The sequence below is a fragment of the Ceratotherium simum genome, chromosome 24 (genome assembly GCF_057802395.1).
Source record: "Ceratotherium simum simum isolate JZ-2026a chromosome 24, ASM5780239v1, whole genome shotgun sequence".
NCBI lineage: Eukaryota > Metazoa > Chordata > Mammalia > Perissodactyla > Rhinocerotidae > Ceratotherium > Ceratotherium simum.
This window is the reverse complement of record NC_141923.1, coordinates 29,925,926-29,946,067: the sequence shown is the minus strand read 5'-3', so window position 1 is coordinate 29,946,067 and position 20,142 is coordinate 29,925,926. Positions and strand designations below refer to the sequence as shown.

General features: G+C 40.8%; 3 protein-coding genes across 7 annotated transcripts in view; 2 read left to right on the top strand and 1 right to left on the bottom strand.

Moving 5' to 3' along the window:
* Positions 1-5,335, top strand: part of RIOX1 (ribosomal oxygenase 1) — a 34,507-nt gene extending 29,172 nt beyond the window's left edge. For all 4 annotated transcript variants that reach the window (XM_087448258.1, XM_087448257.1, XM_087448255.1 and 1 more), the window contains one exon: positions 4,565-5,335. The gene's annotated coding sequence lies outside the window, so the exon portion shown is untranslated. The remainder of the gene's footprint in view (positions 1-4,564) is intronic.
* The window catches only part of HEATR4 (HEAT repeat containing 4), a 54,252-nt gene extending 47,279 nt beyond the window's left edge, over positions 1-6,973 (bottom strand). Inside the window, exon 1 of the mRNA XM_014784388.2 lies at positions 6,391-6,973. Coding sequence (XP_014639874.2) covers positions 6,391-6,461 — 71 coding nt within the window. The 5' untranslated portion in view covers positions 6,462-6,973. The remainder of the gene's footprint in view (positions 1-6,390) is intronic.
* A 129-nt stretch (positions 6,974-7,102) lies between these two features.
* On the top strand, positions 7,103-14,294 carry LOC101400162 (acyl-coenzyme A thioesterase 1). 2 transcript variants are annotated; one of them, XM_087448260.1, is made up of 4 exons: positions 7,103-7,742; positions 9,574-9,776; positions 11,925-12,113; positions 12,232-14,294. In XM_087448260.1, the coding sequence occupies exons 1-4, from the start codon at positions 7,103-7,105 to the stop codon at positions 12,508-12,510; spliced, it is 1,311 nt and encodes a 436-aa protein (XP_087304386.1). In that variant the 3' UTR covers positions 12,511-14,294. The 2 variants fall into 2 exon arrangements, with proteins under 2 accessions (XP_087304386.1, XP_014639875.2); XM_014784389.2 differs by having other exon boundaries at positions 11,925-14,292.
* The last annotated feature ends 5,848 nt before the right edge of the window (positions 14,295-20,142 follow it).

Below are 20,142 nucleotides of genomic sequence, written 5' to 3'. Positions count from 1 at the left end.
ATCCTCCCTCTTTTTTTTTTGTGAGGAAGATTAGCCCTGAGCTAACATCGGTTGCTAATCCTTCTCTTTTTGCTGAGGAAGATTGGCCTTGGGCTAACATCTGTGCCCATCTTCCTCTACTTTATATGGGACGCCGCCTCAGCCTGGCTTGACAAGTGCTGCGTCAGTTTGCATCCGGGATCCGGGCCTGCAAACCGCGGGCTGCTGCAGCAGAGCGTGCAAACTTAACCGCTACACCACCGGGCCGGCCCCCCAATCCTCCCTCTTAATTGGCTCAGAGAAACAACTCTCCAGATTGGGAATGAATCTCTCTCTGTACTTACTGACACCAGAGCCATACTCTCAGTGCTCAGCCCCATTACTATAAAGCAGCCTCTGCCTCGGAGTACTGAAACAGTTCAAATAGTGGAGATCTCTAATAAACCTCAAAAGCTCCCTGTCTCTGAACCTATTCCCTTTTGATTAGGCCCTTTGAGAGATACCCACCCTTTTCTCGTTAGCCCCTCTGTCCCCATTCATTTATTAGGTTGAGACTTAGAAAAGTATCATGCTGGGATCTCATTCTCCCAAAATGGGGAAATAATTCTGGAATTTGATAGTAACAGTCAAAATTGCCAACCAAGTGAATTAAATGACCTTTTAACATCTTTTATTTGCTCATCTCTGACGGTACTAGAGCTGATTCTGGAGACACTGATCACTTGTCCCCATTGAATCAGCTACCACCCTCCTTATGGGCAAAATCTCCAAGTGATATTGGCGAAATTCACAGCGCACCTCCCATCAAGATTCAAATAAATCTCTCGAAACCTCTACCCAGAATTAATCAATACCCTATAAGTAAAGAAGCCTTTCAAGGTATAAAGCCCATAATAGAGGACTACAAGGCTTATAGCCTCATTATCTCTTGCTCTAGTCCCTGTAATACTCCTATTTTACCTGTGAGAAAACCCAAGGGCAGAGGGTGGAGGTTTGTCCAGGACCTCTGAGCAACAAACAACATTGTTATCCCTCAACACCCTGTTGTTGCTAACCCTCATACGCTGCTAACATCCGTCCCAACTGAAAGCAAATTCTTTACTGTAATTGTTTTAGGCAGTGCATTCTTTGCTATTCCAGTTGATGAAGCTAGCCAATACCTTTGCCTTCACTTGGCAAGGAAAACATTCACCTGAACAGTAATCCTTCTACTGAGAGAAGAAGACTCTCTACTGAGAGTCCTTCTTATTTTTCACAAATCCTGAAGGTTGATCTGGATGATATCAAGTTTCCTAAGGGCCCTACTTCATTGCAACATGTGGACAGTTTGCTTCTTTGCTCTCCTTCCCAAGCCTCCTCATAGGAAGACAGCATCCATGCTAAAGCTTTTAGCCTTAAAAGGACACAAAGGTCACCAAGGAGAAATTGCAGTTTGTTCAAACCCAGGTTTAGTTTTTAGGGCATCTGATATCAGAACAAGGGCTACGCCTAGATCCAGATAGGCCTCATGGTATCCTAAATTTCCCAAAACCCGAAACTAAGCATCAACTGCAAGGTTTTCTTAGGCTAGCTGGTTATTGTTGAAATTGGATTCCAAATTTCTCTCTTTTGGCCAAACCCCTGTGTGTTTTACTGAAGAACAACCACCGTGACCCAATTTTATGGGAAGAACAGGATGACGTAGGCTTTAAAGCCTTAAAGGAGAGTTTAATGAACCCACTTGCCCTTGGGCATCCCAATTATCAGCTTCCCTTTTTCCTTTTTGTATGTGAAAAGAAAAGGAATGCCTTTGGGATACTCACCCAAAAATGTGAGGACCACCATCCACCCATAGGGTATTATAGCCACCTAGACCCTGTGGCACAGGGATATCCACTTTGCCTTAGAGCCATTACTGAAAGGGCCCTTTTGGTTAAGGCCACCGAAGAAATACTTGTAAGATCCTCTTTCACCATCTTTCTGGCTCATGCAGTAGAAGCCCTCCTGAATTCTCATCACACTCAACATTTTTCAGTCAGCCGCCTCACTTCCTATGAAATTCTGTTGCTAACTGCTCCTCACATAACTCTTGCACGTTGTAATAACCTTGACCCTGCTACTCTTCTCCCCTCCGTTACTGATGAAATCTCGCATGACTGCTGAACACTGACAGATCACCTCCTGACTCCTCATGATGATCTGCAGAAAACTTATTTGAGTAACACCAACTTTTCATGGTTCACTGATAGTTCTTATTTAAAAGGTGACAACGGCTGGGGCTGGCCTGGTGGCGCAAGTAGTTAAGTGTGTGTGCTCCGCTGCAGCGGCCCAGGGTTAGCCGGTTCGGATCCTGGGTGCGCACTGATGCATCACTTGGCAAGCCGTGCTGTGGCATCCCATATAAAGTGGAGGAAGATGGGCACGGATGTTAGCCCAGGGCCAGTCTTCCTCAGCAAAAAATGAGGAGGATTGGCAGATGTTAGCACAGGGCTGATCTTCTTCACAAAAAAAAAAGGTGACAATGGCAAATATTGTGCTGGATATGCAATATCAACACCCTTTGATGTAATTGAAGTGGGACCTTTGCCTTTGGCTATTATAGCCTAACAAGCCGAGTTATACATACTCGCACAGGCCTGCACCCTAGTCAAAGGAAAAACTGCCATCATTTATATTGACAGTAGATAAACTTTTGGAGTGGCTCATGATTTTGGGATGTTGTGGAAGCAGTGTGGCTTCCTTACTTCCAGAAGAGAAAATTAAAAACGGCCCTTATGTTCAGGAATTATTAGATGCTATACTTTCACCTGCTGCTTTAGCTATTAGTAAGATACTGGGGCATTCTAAACTTGACTCTCTGGAAGCTAAAGAGAATCACCTGGCTGACACTTCTGCAAGGAATGCTGCTCTTAAAGGACCCAACAGCAGCCAAACCTCTGTCATGGTCCAAAGGGATATTTCCCCAAATGATAACTTAGAAAAACTGGCAAAGGAAGCCCAACAATTGGCCTCAGAAAAGGAAAAATAAGGTTAGAAATTCAACAATGCTAGGTTTGATAAAAAGAGAAAGCTCTGGTTTGGACCAAATAACAACTCGGTCCTACCAGAGACTCTAAAATTCCCACTCCTAACCACTGTACATGCATTAAACCACTGGTCCACTGACAAAATGATAAACATTCATGAATCAATATTGGTGAGGAAATATAAATAAGGCTGCAAAAAGCACCTACCTCACATGTCCCACCTGTCCAAAATACAATCCAGGGAAGCCTGTTTGCACTGCTCCTGGACATTTTAAATTACCTAATGGGCCATTTGAGGTTTGTCAAATGGATTTCATACGGTTGCTCCTGTCTCATGGATATAAATATGTTTTAGTCGTGGTCTGTATGTTTTCTCACTGGACTGAAGCCTTCCCTTTTATTTATTTGTTTATTGGTGAGGAAGATTGGCCCTGAGCTAACATCTGTTGCTAATCTTCCTCTTTGCTTGAGGAAGATTGTCCCTGAGCTAACATCTGTGCCAGTCTTCCTCTATTTTGTATATGGGACACTGTCACAGCATGGCTGATGAGTGGTGTGTAGGTCTGCGCCTGGGATCTGAACCCATGAACCCTGGGCCGCTGAAGCCGAGGGTGCTAACTTAATCACTATGCCACTGGGCTGGCCCCTGAAGCCTTCCCTTTTATTTATTTATTTATTTATTGTACACTTTATTTATTTTTATTTTTTTGTGAGGAAGATCGGCCCTGAGCTAACATCCATGCCAATCCTCCTCTTTTTGCTGAGGAAGACTGGCCCTGGGCTAACATCCGTGCCCATCTTCCTCTACTTTATATGGGACGCCGTTACAGCATGGCTTGACAAGCGGTGTGTCGGTGCACACCCGGGATCCAAACCGGTGAACCCCGGGCTGCTGCAGCAGAGCACGCGCTCTTAACCACTTGTGCCACCAGGCCGGCCCCCCGAAGCCTTCCCTTTTAGATAGGCTACTGCCTCTTCTATGGCTAAAGTCCTTTTAGAAAAAATTATCCCTGCCTGGGGAACCCCTCTGAAACTTCATGGTGATTGAGGAGCCCATTTTACTGGTCAGGTGCTCTGACAAGTCTGCTGTTTGGTTGGTTTCACAACACTTGCACTGAACTTACCACCTTCAATCCTCTGGTTTAGTAGAATGCACCAAAGGCATTATTAAGACTCAATTGGCAAAATTTGTAGAGACCCTCCAAATACCTTGGCCAAAAGCATTGCCATTGGTCCTAAATCTCAGATCCACCCCCTTTGGAACTCATAAGCTCTTACTCTTTGAGATAGTCAGAGGATGCCCAAAGCATCTAGCTCCTGCTGCTTTTGATCTGCAGCTGATAAAAGGCGATATACTTCAATATTGTAAAGGCCTAATTGCTTCTATCAAAAATAACTACATTCTAGTACAGCAGTCTTTTCACAGTGTGCTCCAGGGAGACAAAGACCTTAAGCATCACACCTTGCAACCTGGAGAGTTTGTCTATTGGAAAAGACACCTCCAGAAAGACTCTCTTCAACCTCTCTGGAAAGGCCTCTATCAGGTACTGCTAACTAACCCTTGTGTTTCCAAACTCCAGGGAATAGACTCTTGGACTCACGTGATACATCTAAAGAAAGCACCAAATCCTGATTGGACCTGCACACTATCTGGTAACCTGAAGGTAAAGATTTCCTGTAATTGAAGCACATGACATCTGATGAGACAGCTTTCCCAAGATATCCAAACCAGGACTAGTAGAAGGATACAAACTTAGATAGGAAATGCCTGAGAGGTCTCCCTCCTACCGCTCCTGTTACACACATGTGACCTTAGTAGGTTTCCATCTGTTCATTTTCCCTCTGACATGGGACACGACACTCATGAAAGGTCATTCCTGGCATCAAGGGGCAAAAGGCTGCTGAATCTGGAAAAACCTGACTCTTGATCAGCCATGCTTTCAGAGAAAGATCTTAAAAGAGGAAAATGTGAAAATTAATAACAGAAACCTCATTTAAAATGGAATCAGGAGGCCAGAAGAGAGAACTCTCACCCACGTGCAACTCAGCACACAGCATAGACTCCAACAGGAAGAGATGTACCTTGCATGTCGGACAGGAAGTGATACTACCCCAGCAGAAGGAAGAAATTCCCCAGCAACAGCTCAGCCAATGAGAGACTGCCATAACTCAGTCAATGAAAAGCACTACACTTCCAATGGACTCTTCGTTTACAACAGCCCCTTCCAACTTCATAAAAGAATGTTTCTCTCCTTTGTTTCTCTGGACTTGCGTGTAGTTCTCCCTAGCCACATGTCCCAAATTGCAATTGTTTGCAGTTCTCAAATAAATCCATTCTGCTGATAAAATAACTGGCTGCTTATTTGTTTTAGGTCAATACCCACGTGATCCAGCAATTCCACTTCTGGGTATATACCCAAAAGAATTGAAAGCAGGGGCTCCTACAGATATTTGCAGGCATAATCACAATAGTCAAAAGGTGGAAACAACCCAAATGTCCATCTTTGGATGAATGGATAAACAAAATGTGGTATATACATACAATAGAATATTACTCAGCCTTAAAAAGGAATGAAATTATGATATATGCTACATATATGGATGAACCTGGAAGATATCATGCTAAGTGAAATAAGCCAGACACAAAAGGACAAATAGTGTATGATTCCAGTTATATGAGGTAACTAGAATAGTCAAATTCATAGAGACAGAGGAATAGTGATTTCCAGTGGTGGGAGGAGGGAGAAATGGGGTATTATTGTTTAATGGGTACAGAGATTCAGTTTGGGTGATGGAAAAGTTCTGGAGATGGATAGTGGTGTTGGTTGCATGACAGCGTGAATGTACTTAACTATAAACTTAAACATGGTGAAAATGCTAAATTTTATGTTTGTCTAGTACCACAATTTTTTTTAAAACAACCTGTTTAATTATAAAAGCTATACTTTTTTTCTGATAGAAATTCTGGACAAAGAAGAAAATTAAAACTACCCGTAATACCCCAAAGCCTAAGAAACAACATTTTGGGGTAGTTTTTGACTAGTCTTTTTTTTTTTTATTTAGTGTATTAATATATTTTCTTAAAAGTTATACATACTATTCTCTATCTGCTTAAAGATGTCATGAAAATTTTCTCATATTTTTCTGCTATATCATTTTTAATGGCTACATCTCTTCTGTTATGACTGCATCACGATTAAACAAAATTTATATTGCTCGTTTCTAACATTTCCTCTGTTAAAACAATGATATGATAAGCATCCTTGTAGCTAAATATTTTCACACATTCATGAATATTTACTTAGGAGAAATTCCTAAAAGTGGAATTGTGAGTCAAAGAGAGTGCATCTTTTAAACATTTTTAACCAGATTGCTCTGAAACAGTCATACCAGTTTATTTACCCACCAACAGTATACGAGTGTCTGTTTTCCAAATCTTCTCCAACATAGGACATCATCCTGTGAGAAACAAAGCATAATGGTTCAGAGGACAGGCTCTGGAATCCGACTGCAAAGGTATAAAGCCCAATATAGCACTTTCTAGCTGTGTGATCTTCGGTAAATCAGATCCTCTCTCTGGGCCTTAATTTTTTCAAAACGTTCTTGTGAAAGAATTAAGAATTAGGTATTATTTATCTTCTTTAGTTTCTGAGGCTCTTGTGCACAAAATATACTGTGAAGTATCCCACAGAACCAGTACAAAAGTAATTAGAGCTACAGGGTGTTGCATGATTAATGACCAGCAGGACATGAGGACATTTGGAACTATAATTATTAATGGGTGTGAGTTACTCAACAAAGTGATAAAACTCAATTCCAGTCCTGCACTCCTGTTAGCCATTGAGTTTGGTGACTGGAGACTTTGCTAGGTGCCAGGTTCAGAGCCAGCTCTGCTCAACCCCTCTTTGCACGGGCCAGAAAGCTTCTGAGAGGCAGAACTAGGAAATTCTTTCCCGACATAAAGTGGAGGCTTTTCATTAGAGGAAACTTGAAGCAAGTTCGTCCGTGTCTGTTTCCGCTCTTCCTTTTAAAAAGGTAGGCCACTGACTGGCAGGACTCTGGCTCGCCAAGCTCATCTAGCAGGCTGCTCGGCTCCATTAGGCCCTTAGCGTGCAGATATGCAGCCTGCCGCCAGGTGCTCTCTGACCAGTTTTGAACTTTCTCCACAGCCCGTTCAGTTGAACCGAGGGCTGAAATCAAGACGCAAAATGGCGTCTCCCGCTGTCCTGCGAGCTGCCGGACTCGGCCAGTGGGGCCTGAAGAGCTGGGCGCGGTGGCCGGTCTCTCGGATTCATGCCAGAATGGCGGCAACGGTGATCCTGGAGCCCGCAGGCCGCTGCCGCTGGGACGAGCCCGTGTGCCTCGCCGTGCGCGGCCTGGCCCCGGGGCAGCCGGTCACGCTGCGCGCGTCCCTGCGCGACGACAAGGGCGCGCTCTTCCGGGCCCACGCGCGCTACCGCGCCGACGCCGAGGGCCAGCTCGACCTGGAGCGCGCGCCCGCGCTGGGCGGCAGCTTCGCGGGGCTCGAGCCCATGGGGCTCCTCTGGGCCCTGGAGCCCGAGAAGCCTTTGCTGCGGCTGGTGAAGCGGGACGTGCAGACGCCCTTCGCCGTGGAGCTGGAGGTGCTCGACGGCCACGAGCCCGAGGGCGGGCGGCTGCTGGGCCGGGCGGTGCACGAGCGCGACTTCCTGGGGCCCGGGGTGCGGCGGGAGCCGGTGCGCGCGGGCCGGGTGCGCGCCACGCTCTTCCTGCCGCCAGGTGAGAGACCCGCTTCCGTAACTTTCAGCCCGCCTTTCTCGTGTCTCCTGGCTCTACCTAGAGGAAGGAGGTAGCTCCTAACTTTCCGGAGGTCCCTGGGGCCTTCAGGTATCAAAGACACAGGAATGAACTGTACGCCTCGGTGGAGAGATGGCTCTGCTGCTCCAAAACTGAGAGGCCAGTTAAAAAACATCCTAAGGAAGGGAAAAGACAGTTGTATTAAAAAATAAATTTATAGGTAGTTTTAAGTTTTTAATGTTTAAGTTTCTCAATTTTGCAACTTTGCTTCTAACTCCCACGTATATTAAGGTTTAAGAAAATCAGCATGAAGGAGGAAGGCCTCTTGCTATCAACTGGAAATCTGAAATTATTGGATAATTTTACCATTACATAAAATGCAATTGGCCAATGAAAAAATAGAAAGATGCTTATCCTCATTAGGAATCAGGGAAATGCAATATAAAACTACACCATACGTTTCTTACCCTCAAAATTTGCCAAAATTTAGAAGTCTAACATTACTAATTGGTGGCAAGTATGTGGAGGAAAAGGAACTCGCATACACTGCTAAAGGAATATAGTTATTCATCTCCTGGAAACAATTTGTTTTTACTTAGAAAGTTGACTATGTCATTCTACTCCTGGTACCTGTGCACCAAGAGGTATTGTTTGTAAGAGCCAAAACAACTGGAAACAGCCCAAATGTCCATCAACAACAGAACTGATAAATAAATGGAGGTATATTTACAGCAGCAAAAGCGATTGAACTGCAGCTGCAAGAATCACCATGGATGATTCTCAAAAACAGTGTTGAGTGAAGCAAGTCCCAGAAGAACACATTCAATATTCCATTTAGAGAAAATTCAAAAAATAGGCAAAATAAAATACTGTTTAAGGTACAGACAGAAATGGTAATACCGTAAAGAAAATCAAGAGAATGATAAAATCCAGGAGAGTGGACAAGGAGGGAAGGGGCAGAGGGACTCAAGGGGCTTTGATGGTTGGTTCTCAGTTATATCTTAATGTGTGGGGTATAAAGTGTTTGCTTTCATATTATTTAGGTTTTGCATGTTAAACATAAACTTTTGATGTAAATGGTGAAAATGTCCGACAAATGGAATCATACTGAGTATGTAGCCTTTTGAGTCTAGCACAATGCATGTGAGATTCATTCGTGTTGCCCCATGTAGCAGCAGTTCCTTCTTGCTTCTTAGTAGGACCCCTTATATGGATGTGCTACAGTTTGTTGATTCATTCACCTGCTGAAGGACATTTGGGTTTCAAATCTTTGGAGATGATGAACAAAGTCACTACAGACACTTGCATACAAGTTTTTGTGTGAACACAACTTTTCCTTTCTCTTGGGTAAATACCTAGGAGTGAGATTGCTGGGGCAAATGGTAAGTGTATGTTTCACTTTATAAGAAATTGCCCAGCTGTTTTCCAAAGTGGCTGTATCATTTGGCATTCCCACCAGCAATGTATGAGGGTTCCAGTTGCTCCATATCCTCACTGGCATTTGGCATTGTCAATTTGGGGGGCGGGGGGAGATCAGTTAACTGTTTTCATTGTCTGTATGTAAATTATTTTTAATCTCAAAAGTAATACATGCTCTTTGTATAAAATCTGTGGGGCTTTGAGGTTCTGGGTGTAGAGGGCAATGTGGATTTAGCCTATGCCACTGTCTGGATCTTTGAAGACCAGAGGACTGTCACCATGTCTCATTGTCAATAGAAAACTTTGACATCACCAAGTAGGCAAAAGATGGCTTTTGACACCACTACAAAGAATTTCAGAAAAAGTTCATTTTTGTGCTTTGTTTCTCCCAAAGAACCTGGGCCCTTTCCTGGGATTGTGGACATTTCTGGAGCTGGAGGTGGCCTTCTGGAATATCGAGCTAGTCTACTGGCTGGGAAGGGTTTTGCTGTGATGGCTCTGGCTTATTACAACTATGAAGACCTCCCCAAGAGTGTGGAGACCCTCCACTTGGAGTACTTTGAGGAAGCTGTGAACTACCTGCTTAGTCACCCTCAGGTTGGAACTTCTCTAAGTTTTATGGTCTACGTATCAGGTCACCTCATAAATGCTCTTGGTTTTCACAGAACTTGACAAATTCTTGATAGCCACTCCCTAACCCCAACACACACTACCTTTTACAGTCACTTCTCCTAGACATTTTCTCTATAATCATAGAGTACTCTAATATATTTCCTGCTAGTAAAGATGTTCTTAGTAGGTTTTATGGAATTTTAAGCTCCAGTATTTTATAGTATCTCATAATGAGCCCAAACATATTTCAGAAACCTGGGTTTGACACAGGAAGTGGAGGGAAAGGGGAAGGGAATCATTGTCTCCAGAAGATGCAGTTCGAATGTTGGTGTTAACAACCTTCTCTTCCTTGTGGCCCCTCTAATAGCACAGTATTAAGTTTTAAAGGAAGAACCTGGTGGCCAAAGAACCTGGGTACTAGGAAATGTTTTGAGGGTTCTAGGCTCAGGGTATCAGATGCAGAAGATAAACCTTGCTTATTTTAAAATTTAGTCAGAGCTCACAGTGAATGGAAGCTTTGAGCTCTTAGAAAAGGTGATACGGTGTAGTGGAGCCAGCACAAGATACAGATAGAGAAAATTTAAATTTGAGTTTTGATTTGCCAATTACTAGCTCCAAGACCTTGGGCCTGTGTTTCCTTCTTGGAAAAATTGGGATGATAATAATATCATTTAATTCCTAGTACTTTTATGAGGTATAAGTGGTTGAAACCAGTCAAAAGTGCTGTTGAAGAAGCCACAAGAAAAACAATACTGCTGTTGAGAGGTCATCAAATGGCCATTTGTAATAGAAGATTTTGGTGACTGAGACGAGCAGTCCTTGTGGCATGGTGCAAACCCAAATGACCTTGGAAGGGATTCAGTAGAGAATGGAAGACAAGAAAGAGAACAACTGCAGACAAACTTTCCCACAAATTTTGGTGAAAGAGAGTAGAAAACTAGGGCAGAGTGGATGTGGGGTCAAGGGGTTGTTATTTAGATGTCAGAGGTACTAGAGGATGAAGTCCACTGATGGGAATGAGCTACTAGAGAAGAAAGTTATGAAGGAGAGAGAGAGAGGAAGTATTTGCAGAAGCAAAGTCCTTGAGAATGAGAATTGATGGGATCCGAAGCCAAGCAGAGAGGTGCCCTTAGATAAGAACAGAGATACTTCTTTGGAACCAGGAGAGAAGGCAGGGAGCTTGAGTTCATGTGGATCTAAGTAGATTTGGCAGAGGAAAATGAGGAAGAATTCCTACTAGATAGCTTCTGTCTTCTCCATGAAGGATAAAGAGCTGAAAGTGAAGGTGAACAGGAGTTAAAGGATCTTGAGGAAGCAGGAGAAGGTGTGGAATGGTCTTTTGGAGATGTGGAGAGCAAACATATCAGTGAAGTGTGGCAGGATCGATAGGCAATATGGATGCTGATTTGACATTTGTGGTCATGAAATGAAAGTAAGACCTCTTGGCACAAATGTGTATTTTTTTCTCCAGCAATGTTCATTTGCACAAATGCAGGCCTAGAGGAGGTGAACAGGTGGATTTAACCAAGGCTAGCACTTTTCCAGGCAAGTATGACCAAAGGAAGAGAGGTATTAATGGAGTTCAGAGTGCTTGCAAGGGAGTGATGATAACAATGAAGCTTGGAATCTAAGCTGGATGAGGTGGGAGGTGAGAACATGACAGAGGTATTGATAGTGAAAAAAGTGGTAGTCAAGGTTTCAAGGCGGTGGAAATGGGCAGTCTAGAATGGCTAAACTGGAAGTATTTAAGATGGTGCTGAGAGAGTAGAATGCTTGAAGCTGAGATTTTGGAGGTGATGTACTCACTGATGATCACTCAGCTTAGGTTATGACAGTGGGAGTGGGTGGCTGAGGTGGGGTAAAGAAAAAGGTCATTGGAGGTATGGAGGTCAAGGAATTGAGAGGGCAAAGTATTTAGTAGATCATCCACATGGTTGCTGAAGTCACCAGGAATGGTGATGGAGAAATCATGGAAAGGAAGATAGGAAGAATGAGTAAATATCCCAAGGTTGCAAACTTGGTAAAAGGTAGAGCCCAGATTCAGGCTCAGTTCCACCTGACTTCTAATTCCAGGCACTACTCCTCACACTGCACTGGTGACTTATTCTCCTTTATCCTCCATCCTTTTCTCAGGTAAAGGGTCCAGGAGTTGGGCTGCTTGGGATTTCCAAAGGGGGTGATCTCTGCCTCTCTATGGCCTCGTTCCTGAAGGGCATCACTGCCGCCGTCATAATCAATGGCTCTGTGGCCAATGTTGGTGGAGCCTTACACTACAAGGGGGAGACACTGCCTCCTGTAGGTGTCAACCCAGAGCGCATCAAGGTGACTAGAGATGGCTTTGCAGACATTTTGGATGCCCTGAACAGTCCTTTGGAAGGACCTGACCAGAAGAGCTTCATTCCTGTGGAAAGGGCTGAGAGTGCTTTTCTGTTCCTTGTAGGTCAGGATGACCACAACTGGAAGAGTGAATTCTATGCCATTGAGGCCTCTAAACGCTTACAGGCCCATGGTAAGGAGAAGCCCCAGATCATCTGTTACCCGGGGGCGGGGCACTACATTGAGCCTCCTTACTTCCCCATGTGCCCAGCTTCCATGCACACCTTGGTGGGCCGTCCTGTCATCTGGGGAGGGGAGCCCAGGGCTCATGCCATGGCCCAGGTGGATGCCTGGAAGCAGCTCCAGACTTTCTTCCACAAACACTTGGGTGGTAAGGAGTTAGGGAGACTCTCTTGAAAACCAATTACAGTAGTCGCTCCAGTTCACCAGTACTGAACACGGTTTCACTCTCTGCAGTTTCAGTCAACCATGGTCTGAAAATATTAAATGGAAAATTCGAGAAATAAACAATTGATAAGTTTTATATTGCATGCTGTTGTGAGTTATGTGATGAAATCTTGTGTCATCCTGCTCTGTTCCACCTAGAACATGAGTCATCCCTTTGTACAGTGTACCCATGCTGCATATACTACCCACCCATTAGTCACTAGTAGCTGTCTCAGTCTCAGATTGGCTGTCCTGGTATCGCAGTACTTGTGTTCAAATAACCCTTATTTTACTTAATAATGGTCACAATGTGCAAGAGTAGTCATGCTGGCGATTTAGATATGACAGAGGGAAGCTGTAATGTGCTTCCTTTAAGTGAAAAGGTGCAAGTTCTCAATAAGGAAAGAGAAAAAATCATATGCTGATTGCTAATATCTACAGTAACTTTTATTACAGTACATTGTTATAATTGTTCTATTTTAATATTAGTTATTGTTGTTAATCTCTTCCTGTGCCTAATTATAAATTAAACTTTATCATAGGTATGTATGTATAGGAAAACCCATAGTATATGTAGGGTTCTGTACCAGCCACGGTTTCAGGCATCCACTGGGGATCTTGGAATGTATCGGATAAGGGGGCAGTACTGTTTTTGAAGGTTTGCAGGGTGAGACTCTACTATATGCTAAGGAATATCAGTTGAAGATAGTTCATCTGATATATTAATATAAGCCTTTTGGGTTTTTAGTCCTTTCTCTTTAGATAATATTCCTATAACAAATAGTTTCCACACAAATAAACATTATCAGGAATGCAAAGAGAGCCGTAAGTATAAACAACTTTTGTTAAAGGTTAAATATTGGAACATTACCGATAAATACAGAACATTACAGATATTAATAATACAGATAAATACAATCTCCTTTCAGTGCTTCGACTGCTGTCAGTACCATCATTCTCCTTCCCAAAGTAACCTTAGCGATGATTTTGATGTGTCTGTTCAGACGTTAGCTTTCACATGCATATATGTACCAATAAAGAAGGTGTTTTGTTGCATAAATATCATTAAAAAAAGAATATTGATTTTATAAACAAATAAGTGGTGGGAAAGGCATGCCTTTTACCTGACACAACTGACAAAGGTTTTTAGTAAAAGGAAAAGACAGTTGGAGAAGGAAATAATGCTTCCAGGGCACCTATTTTATGCCAATCATTTAATCCTCACAGTTCTGTGAGGCAAGTGAAAGAATGCGTGCAAGCACAAGCTCTTGTCCACATTTTAAGGCAAAAGTAATCTACTAGAGTCACTGATTGCTAATAACAGTAGTGTAACCAAAGAGAGAAGATGACAACAAAATCAATCTAAAATCTTCCTAACAATGAAAATTCAGAGAGTATATATCGGGCATTGTAACCTAGCAAGGTTGTTTCATGTAGTTAGTTAGTAAGACTTAGAAACGAATGATTACATTCCAGGGTCCATAAGACTAAACTTTTGGAGTCTAGATGTCTTCAAGAAAATATTTACAAATAACATTTCAAGATATATTTACAATTATAGAAAAAGAAGAGGAGGACTATTAAGATGTAAATATGGCAAATAGATCTTTTTTCCTTTATATGGATTATGATTTATATTATTTATATCTCCGTTCCTCTTCTCTGTCATCATTGAATGTTGAAATCGCTACATTACCGAGAATCCCACCTCAGATTCAGATAGCACCTAAATAAAATGTCATCTTTGGAAAGAAGCTCTTTACTAAGTGTGCTAACTAGAGGCTTGTGGTCTCTGGCTCTGCCTACTCAGGACTGAAAAAGAAGGAAATTGAGGGGGCAGGCCCGGTGGCTTAGTGGTTAAGTTTGCGTGCTCCACTGCGGCGGCCTGGGGTTTGCAGATTTCGGATCAAGTCATGCTGTGGTGGCATCCCGCATACAAAATAGAGGAAGATGGGTATAGATGTTAGCTCAGGGCTAATCTTTCTCAGCAAAAAGAGGAGGATTGGCAATGGCCAGTCTTCCTCACAAAAAATTAATAAAAAAAAAATTAAAAAAAGAAGAAAATTGAGAGCTAAAAGAAATAAAAGGCTATGAAAGAGGAGAAGATTGTTCTTTTACATGAAGAAAATGTGGCACTTATAGATTTCAGTCTCCACAAACCTCAGTGGGCTTCAGGTGCCTCCTCCACCCGTGCCCAGGAATGCCATCGTGGGTAGGTGGCGTTCTCTCTTTGCACTACTGATTATGCTTTCTGTATGCCTTCCTAAGCACATGAGCAAGAAAAACCAGACTGGTTTAACTAATACTCTCCAAGGTAATTTCTTCATTGTTTATCATGCTGGAATACTAGGCATCCTCAAAGATTCTGGAGCAGGTTACTAAGAGAGCCTCAGGACAGAAACAAAAAGATGTTAGGAGTGTGGATGACTATGTCCTCTGTAGTGTAGGCCCTGCAGCAGACAGAGGAGAGGATCACCTCCTTTAATCCCTTCTGAAATAAGGTAGAGGTGTAAATGAGTGAGGTTAAATAACATTTTAGCATGGAGATGAAACAGCAGAATAAATGTGACATAGGGACAGTATTACATAAGGGTGGGTGAAACCACATCCAGTTTGGTGAATGGGTGGGGAGGACTTAAGAGAAGTGGCATTTCAGATGAGACTTGAAGAATAGGTAAGATTTAAAATCTGGAGTTTATGACTTTCTAGGGTAATATATGTTTATTGTAGAAAATTTAGAAAATACTGAAAAGTAAAAAGAAGTCAAAAAGCAGTCACCTATGCTTAGTTACTCACTACCAAACTGTACGGTACAGAAATGAGGGCAGGGAGTAACGTTATAATGAAGAAACAAGACAAACACTTCCTTAGCTAGGTTAACATCATCAGTGATAAATCGTGTTGATAACATGTACAGTAGTCCCCCCTTAGCCACGGTTTCGATTTCCATAGTTTCATTTCCCACAGTCAACTGCAATTCAGAAGCAGAACATCCTCCTTCTGACATATCTTCAGAAGGTCAATAGTAGCCTAATGCTATGTCACAATGCCTATGTCATTCACCTCACTTCATCTCATGTAGGCATTGTATCCTCTCACATCATCACAAGAAGGGTGAGTACACTACAAGAAGATATTTTGAAGAGCGAGAGAGAGACCACATTCACATAACTTTTATTACAGTATATTGTGTGAAAGAAGTTGACAACAGTGACTCCATTTTGTACCCTGGACTCCATCTTGTTAAAAAAATATGAAACTGTGCTGACTTTGCTCAGTTGCCAAAAGACAGTTATTTGGTGAGAAAGGACTTTCTGAAGGACTGTGCAAAAATATATGTTTTTGGTAGCAAAAGATATCCTTGAATAAACCAATAAACTGTAACATAAATTTACCCTCCCCAACAAACAACTGAGGTAATTGTTCTGGGCTCTCCTTGCAAAAAAAAAAAAAAAAAACCCTCCTGACTTTTATTCCTCGGGGGGACACTTTTGTGGCTGCTGGAACCTGTGTTCTCTGATTGCAATTCTAAGACCCCAAATTAATGGTCTCATTTTGTTTTGCAGTTGCCTCTTTTTTCTAAGTTGACAATTGTCATAATTGCTCTATTTCATCATTAGTTGTTGTTAATCTCTTACTGTGCCTAATTTATAAATTAAACTTTATCATAGGCATGTATGTATAGGAAAAGACAGTATATGTGTAGGGTTTGTTAGTATCCACGGTTTCAGGCATCCATTGGGGTGGGTCTTGGAACGTATCCTCCGCAGATAAGGGGGATATTATGTGTGGAAAGTGGCACTTCACCTCTGTAGTCTTCCTCTCAAAAACTCATAACCCCAGTCTAATCATGAGAAAAACATCAAACAAGCCCAAATTCAAGGACATTCTGCAAAATACCTGACCATACTACTCAAAACTGTCAATGTCATGAAAAACAAGGAAAGTCTCAGAAACTGTCACAGCCAAGAAGAACTTAAGGAGACATGACTACTAAATGTTAATATTGTATCCTAGTAGGATATTTAAACAGAAGAAGGACATTAGGGAAAAACTAAGGAAATGTGAATAGAGTATAGAGTTAGTTAATATATCAATATTGGCTCATTAGTTGTGACAAATGTGCCATAGTAATGTAAGATGCTAACAACAGGAAAAACTGGGTGCTGGGTATACAGAAACTTTCTGTACTATTTCACACTTTTCTGAAATCTAATACTATTCTAAAATAAAAAGTTTATTTAAATACTTAAAAAGGAAAGCACAATTAAAATTTTGGTGTACTTCATTTCCTTCTGGGTTTTTTTTTCTATATCTGAATGTATGTTCAGATTTTACTGTGTGTGTAGATTTTTATCTTGCTTTTCTCTGACTTAACATCACACAATGAGCACTACAACATGCCTTCTCAGTGCTGACAATATTTCATAACCTATAATTAAGCAATTTTCTGTTTTTGGACATGTAGGTTTTTAAAAAACAGTTTAGCTGTAACGATTAGTGTTGTAATGATTATCTTTGTAAATTCATTTCTGTGTAGATCTCAGACCATTTTTGGGGGGATGTAGAAGAATTCCTGTTAAGAAAGATTAAGGCTGGAAATACAAGTTTCTCCATTAGGATGATGAGTCACTTCTATATAGTTTAAAAGAAGATTTATAGTTCAGCTAGATTATACTTTAAAAGAAAAACAAGTTGCAAAGTTAATTTATTTCCTAGCATCTCTGTATAGGAAGCCATTGGTCACTAATCAACTAACATTTTACTTTTAAAAAGAAAAGAATTTTTTTCCTGGTGCTATAAGATTACATATTATACTTTTTCATTCATAGATATAAGAGATCTTTTGTCTTACCATTGTTTCAAATGGTTTGAAACACTGTTCAGATGATTGCATAAATCAGTAAGATTTGTGATTTGTTATGTAAGCCAGTAAAGCTTCTTATGCCTTTCTTAACAAAAAACATTGTGTTTTAGTTTTATGAAATCTGTTTATCTTGATAGTGTTAAAAGGAATGATTAAAGATTCCTCTTCCTACTACTACTGTAGAAATAAATATGCTGTTAGTTTTCTTAAATCTTAAACACAATGCATATCTTCCTTCTTTAACTAATATCTTTGACAATCAATGGTGCCTTGCAACTTGGACTTGGTTTTATGGAATAGTCTGTCTCAGCGCCAAATCCTACAATCCTCCATAAGACAATTTTTGTCTCTGTAAAGAGACTTTTCTCTCTGAGAACTAGCCCAACTCTTAGTTTTAGAAATGACAGTTATCTTTTTGTTATGAAGACTGATGGAGTGCCTTATCAGGTAAAACAAAGAAAATACAGGCATTAATGATGGAATTTATTCAGATTTATGAATGAGAATGAGCCAATCAGATGAGAATGAATTAGTATGGGCTCAAAAGGTCAGAGCAAGGTGAGAGAGACTGCTCCTTTTGCCTACTACATTATAAATGCTTCTGGTATTTCTGATTGATGAGTAAGTTTCTTTCCTAAAAATTGAATTGAGTTATTAATTACATTAAAATCTAACTACAAAGTATGAATGGAATTATTCATATAAATAAAGGCAGTGTCCCCCAGGGTAACCTGGACTGAGTAGTTGAAAGATGGCCAAAGTTGGAAGGATATGTGTAATTTTGATTTGAAGGATGTTTCTTTTTCTCCAAAGAAAAGGACAATGAATCAGATCTACAGGTGGAGAAATACCATCTGAGCCAAAATGTGGTCTCATTTCTGCATGTTAGAATTCCACGCCACCCCCTAGCAAGTCCACCATCTGACTGGACAAAGCTACAATAAGTTATATATATATAATGGGTTAGAAAGAAGACTTTCCACCAATGAACTTCTGTTCCTGAGCTGGGATTTGATTCTCTATGGCAACACAGATGAGAAAATATTATGCTCTCAGAAGTTCTTTCAGGGCCGGCCCCGTGGCTTAGCGGTTAAGTGTGCGCGCTCCGCTGCTGGCCGCCCGGGGTTCCGATCCTGGGCGCGCACCAACGCACTGCTTCTCTGGCCATGCTGAGGCCACATCCCACATACAGCAACTCTAGAAGGATGTGCAGCTATGACATACAACAATCTACTGGGGCTTTGGGGGGAAAAAATAAATAAATAAAATCTTTAAAAAAAAAACAAAACTATTCTGACATGAAAAAGCCCGTATGAATATTTTCCCTTGATGCGTCAGACTTACAGTAATTGAGAAGAGATGGCTCCGAGGGGAGGCTTTTTCCATTAGGACTCTTGCTTCAATAATATATGGAAGATATAACCATAGCTATAAATTACAATATCTCAACTCAAATAGTTATACCGGTTTGAAATGGATAAGTTTGTGTATTTTATGGTTTGGGGATGAGTAAAAACATGAAAACAAAATCTCATTATCTTAATGGGATAACTTGGTTATGTTTTTCCAATGCTTTCCCTTTCTTTTACTCTTTTTTGCTTCAAAAAGCAACCCTAAAACTCACAGAGACGGTAGGTTGTGACTAATAAGTAACAGTCTTACAAGGTGAAAGTGGAGCTGAAAATGCTCAAACTCTATAACTTTAATATGTTTGAGTTACTCTTGTTCTTTTTTAATTAAAAAAAAAAAAGATGCTGTTGAACACAAATGTATTCCGGGACAGGAATAAAGGGATGAATGAATTTATTACTGTGTCTGTACAAAAGTTAAGAAGGTATAACCTCAATAAATTTAAGAATGTAATTTATCTAGTTCAAACAAAGAAGCATAAAATTAAACTATTTTAAATAAATAATTATGCTTTTCAGCATAATCTTCCACTCAGAGGATAAATTTCTAGTTATTACACTAGTTAACAGTTCTTCATAATGAAAGTCATACATTTATTGTGGCAGATCACTCAAAGAACAGAACAATTGGTTTACAGTCCAGATGTGTTACAATTTACATCAATAGAGCCTTCTAAGGTTGGTTCTTATGAAGATTCAGAAAAAATTATGAAATTATGTAGACCTACAAAAAATGATATCCTATAACTTTCTGAAGAAAGTTTAATGATGTGATTAATATTTAATGGTTATTAATAGTAATACTAATGATCATGAAATATAAATGTTTTTATATCTTCTGATATTCTTAAGTGGCTTTGAGGACTTAAGATTAATATGATATAAAGTTAATAAATACCTATACTTGCATAAAGAATAAACAAAATAAAAGTTCAATCCTAAAGCTGTCTCTTCTTATAGAGAACCTTTTATAAAGTTAAAAGAGAAAGAATCCATAGTCATCACACAATCTATGTATGAGATGATAAATATATATCTGAATGTAAACTAAACTTACTTCTCCTAAAACCCAAAATGAAATAATAAAAAGAAAGTTGATTCCAACAGTATATAAAAAGAATTATACACCACAACCAAGTGGGATTTATGCGAGCTATGCAAGGCTGGTTCAACTTCAAAAATCAATAGATGTAATCCATCACATCAACAGGCTAAAAAAGGAAAACCACATGATCAACAGGTTCAGAAAAGCATGGGACAAAATCCAACGGCCATTCATGATAAAAATTCTCAGCAACCTAGGAGTAGAGGG

Coding starts and splice junctions, on each gene's coding strand:
- LOC101400162 (XM_014784389.2), top strand. CDS start 7,103: ATGCAGCCTGCCGCCAGGTGCTCTCTGACCAGTTTTGAACTTTCTCCA. Junction 7,743..9,573: donor CACGCTCTTCCTGCCGCCAG/GTGAGAGACCCG, acceptor TTTCTCCCAAAG/AACCTGGGCCCTTTCCTGGG. Junction 9,777..11,924: donor ACCTGCTTAGTCACCCTCAG/GTTGGAACTTCT, acceptor TCCTTTTCTCAG/GTAAAGGGTCCAGGAGTTGG.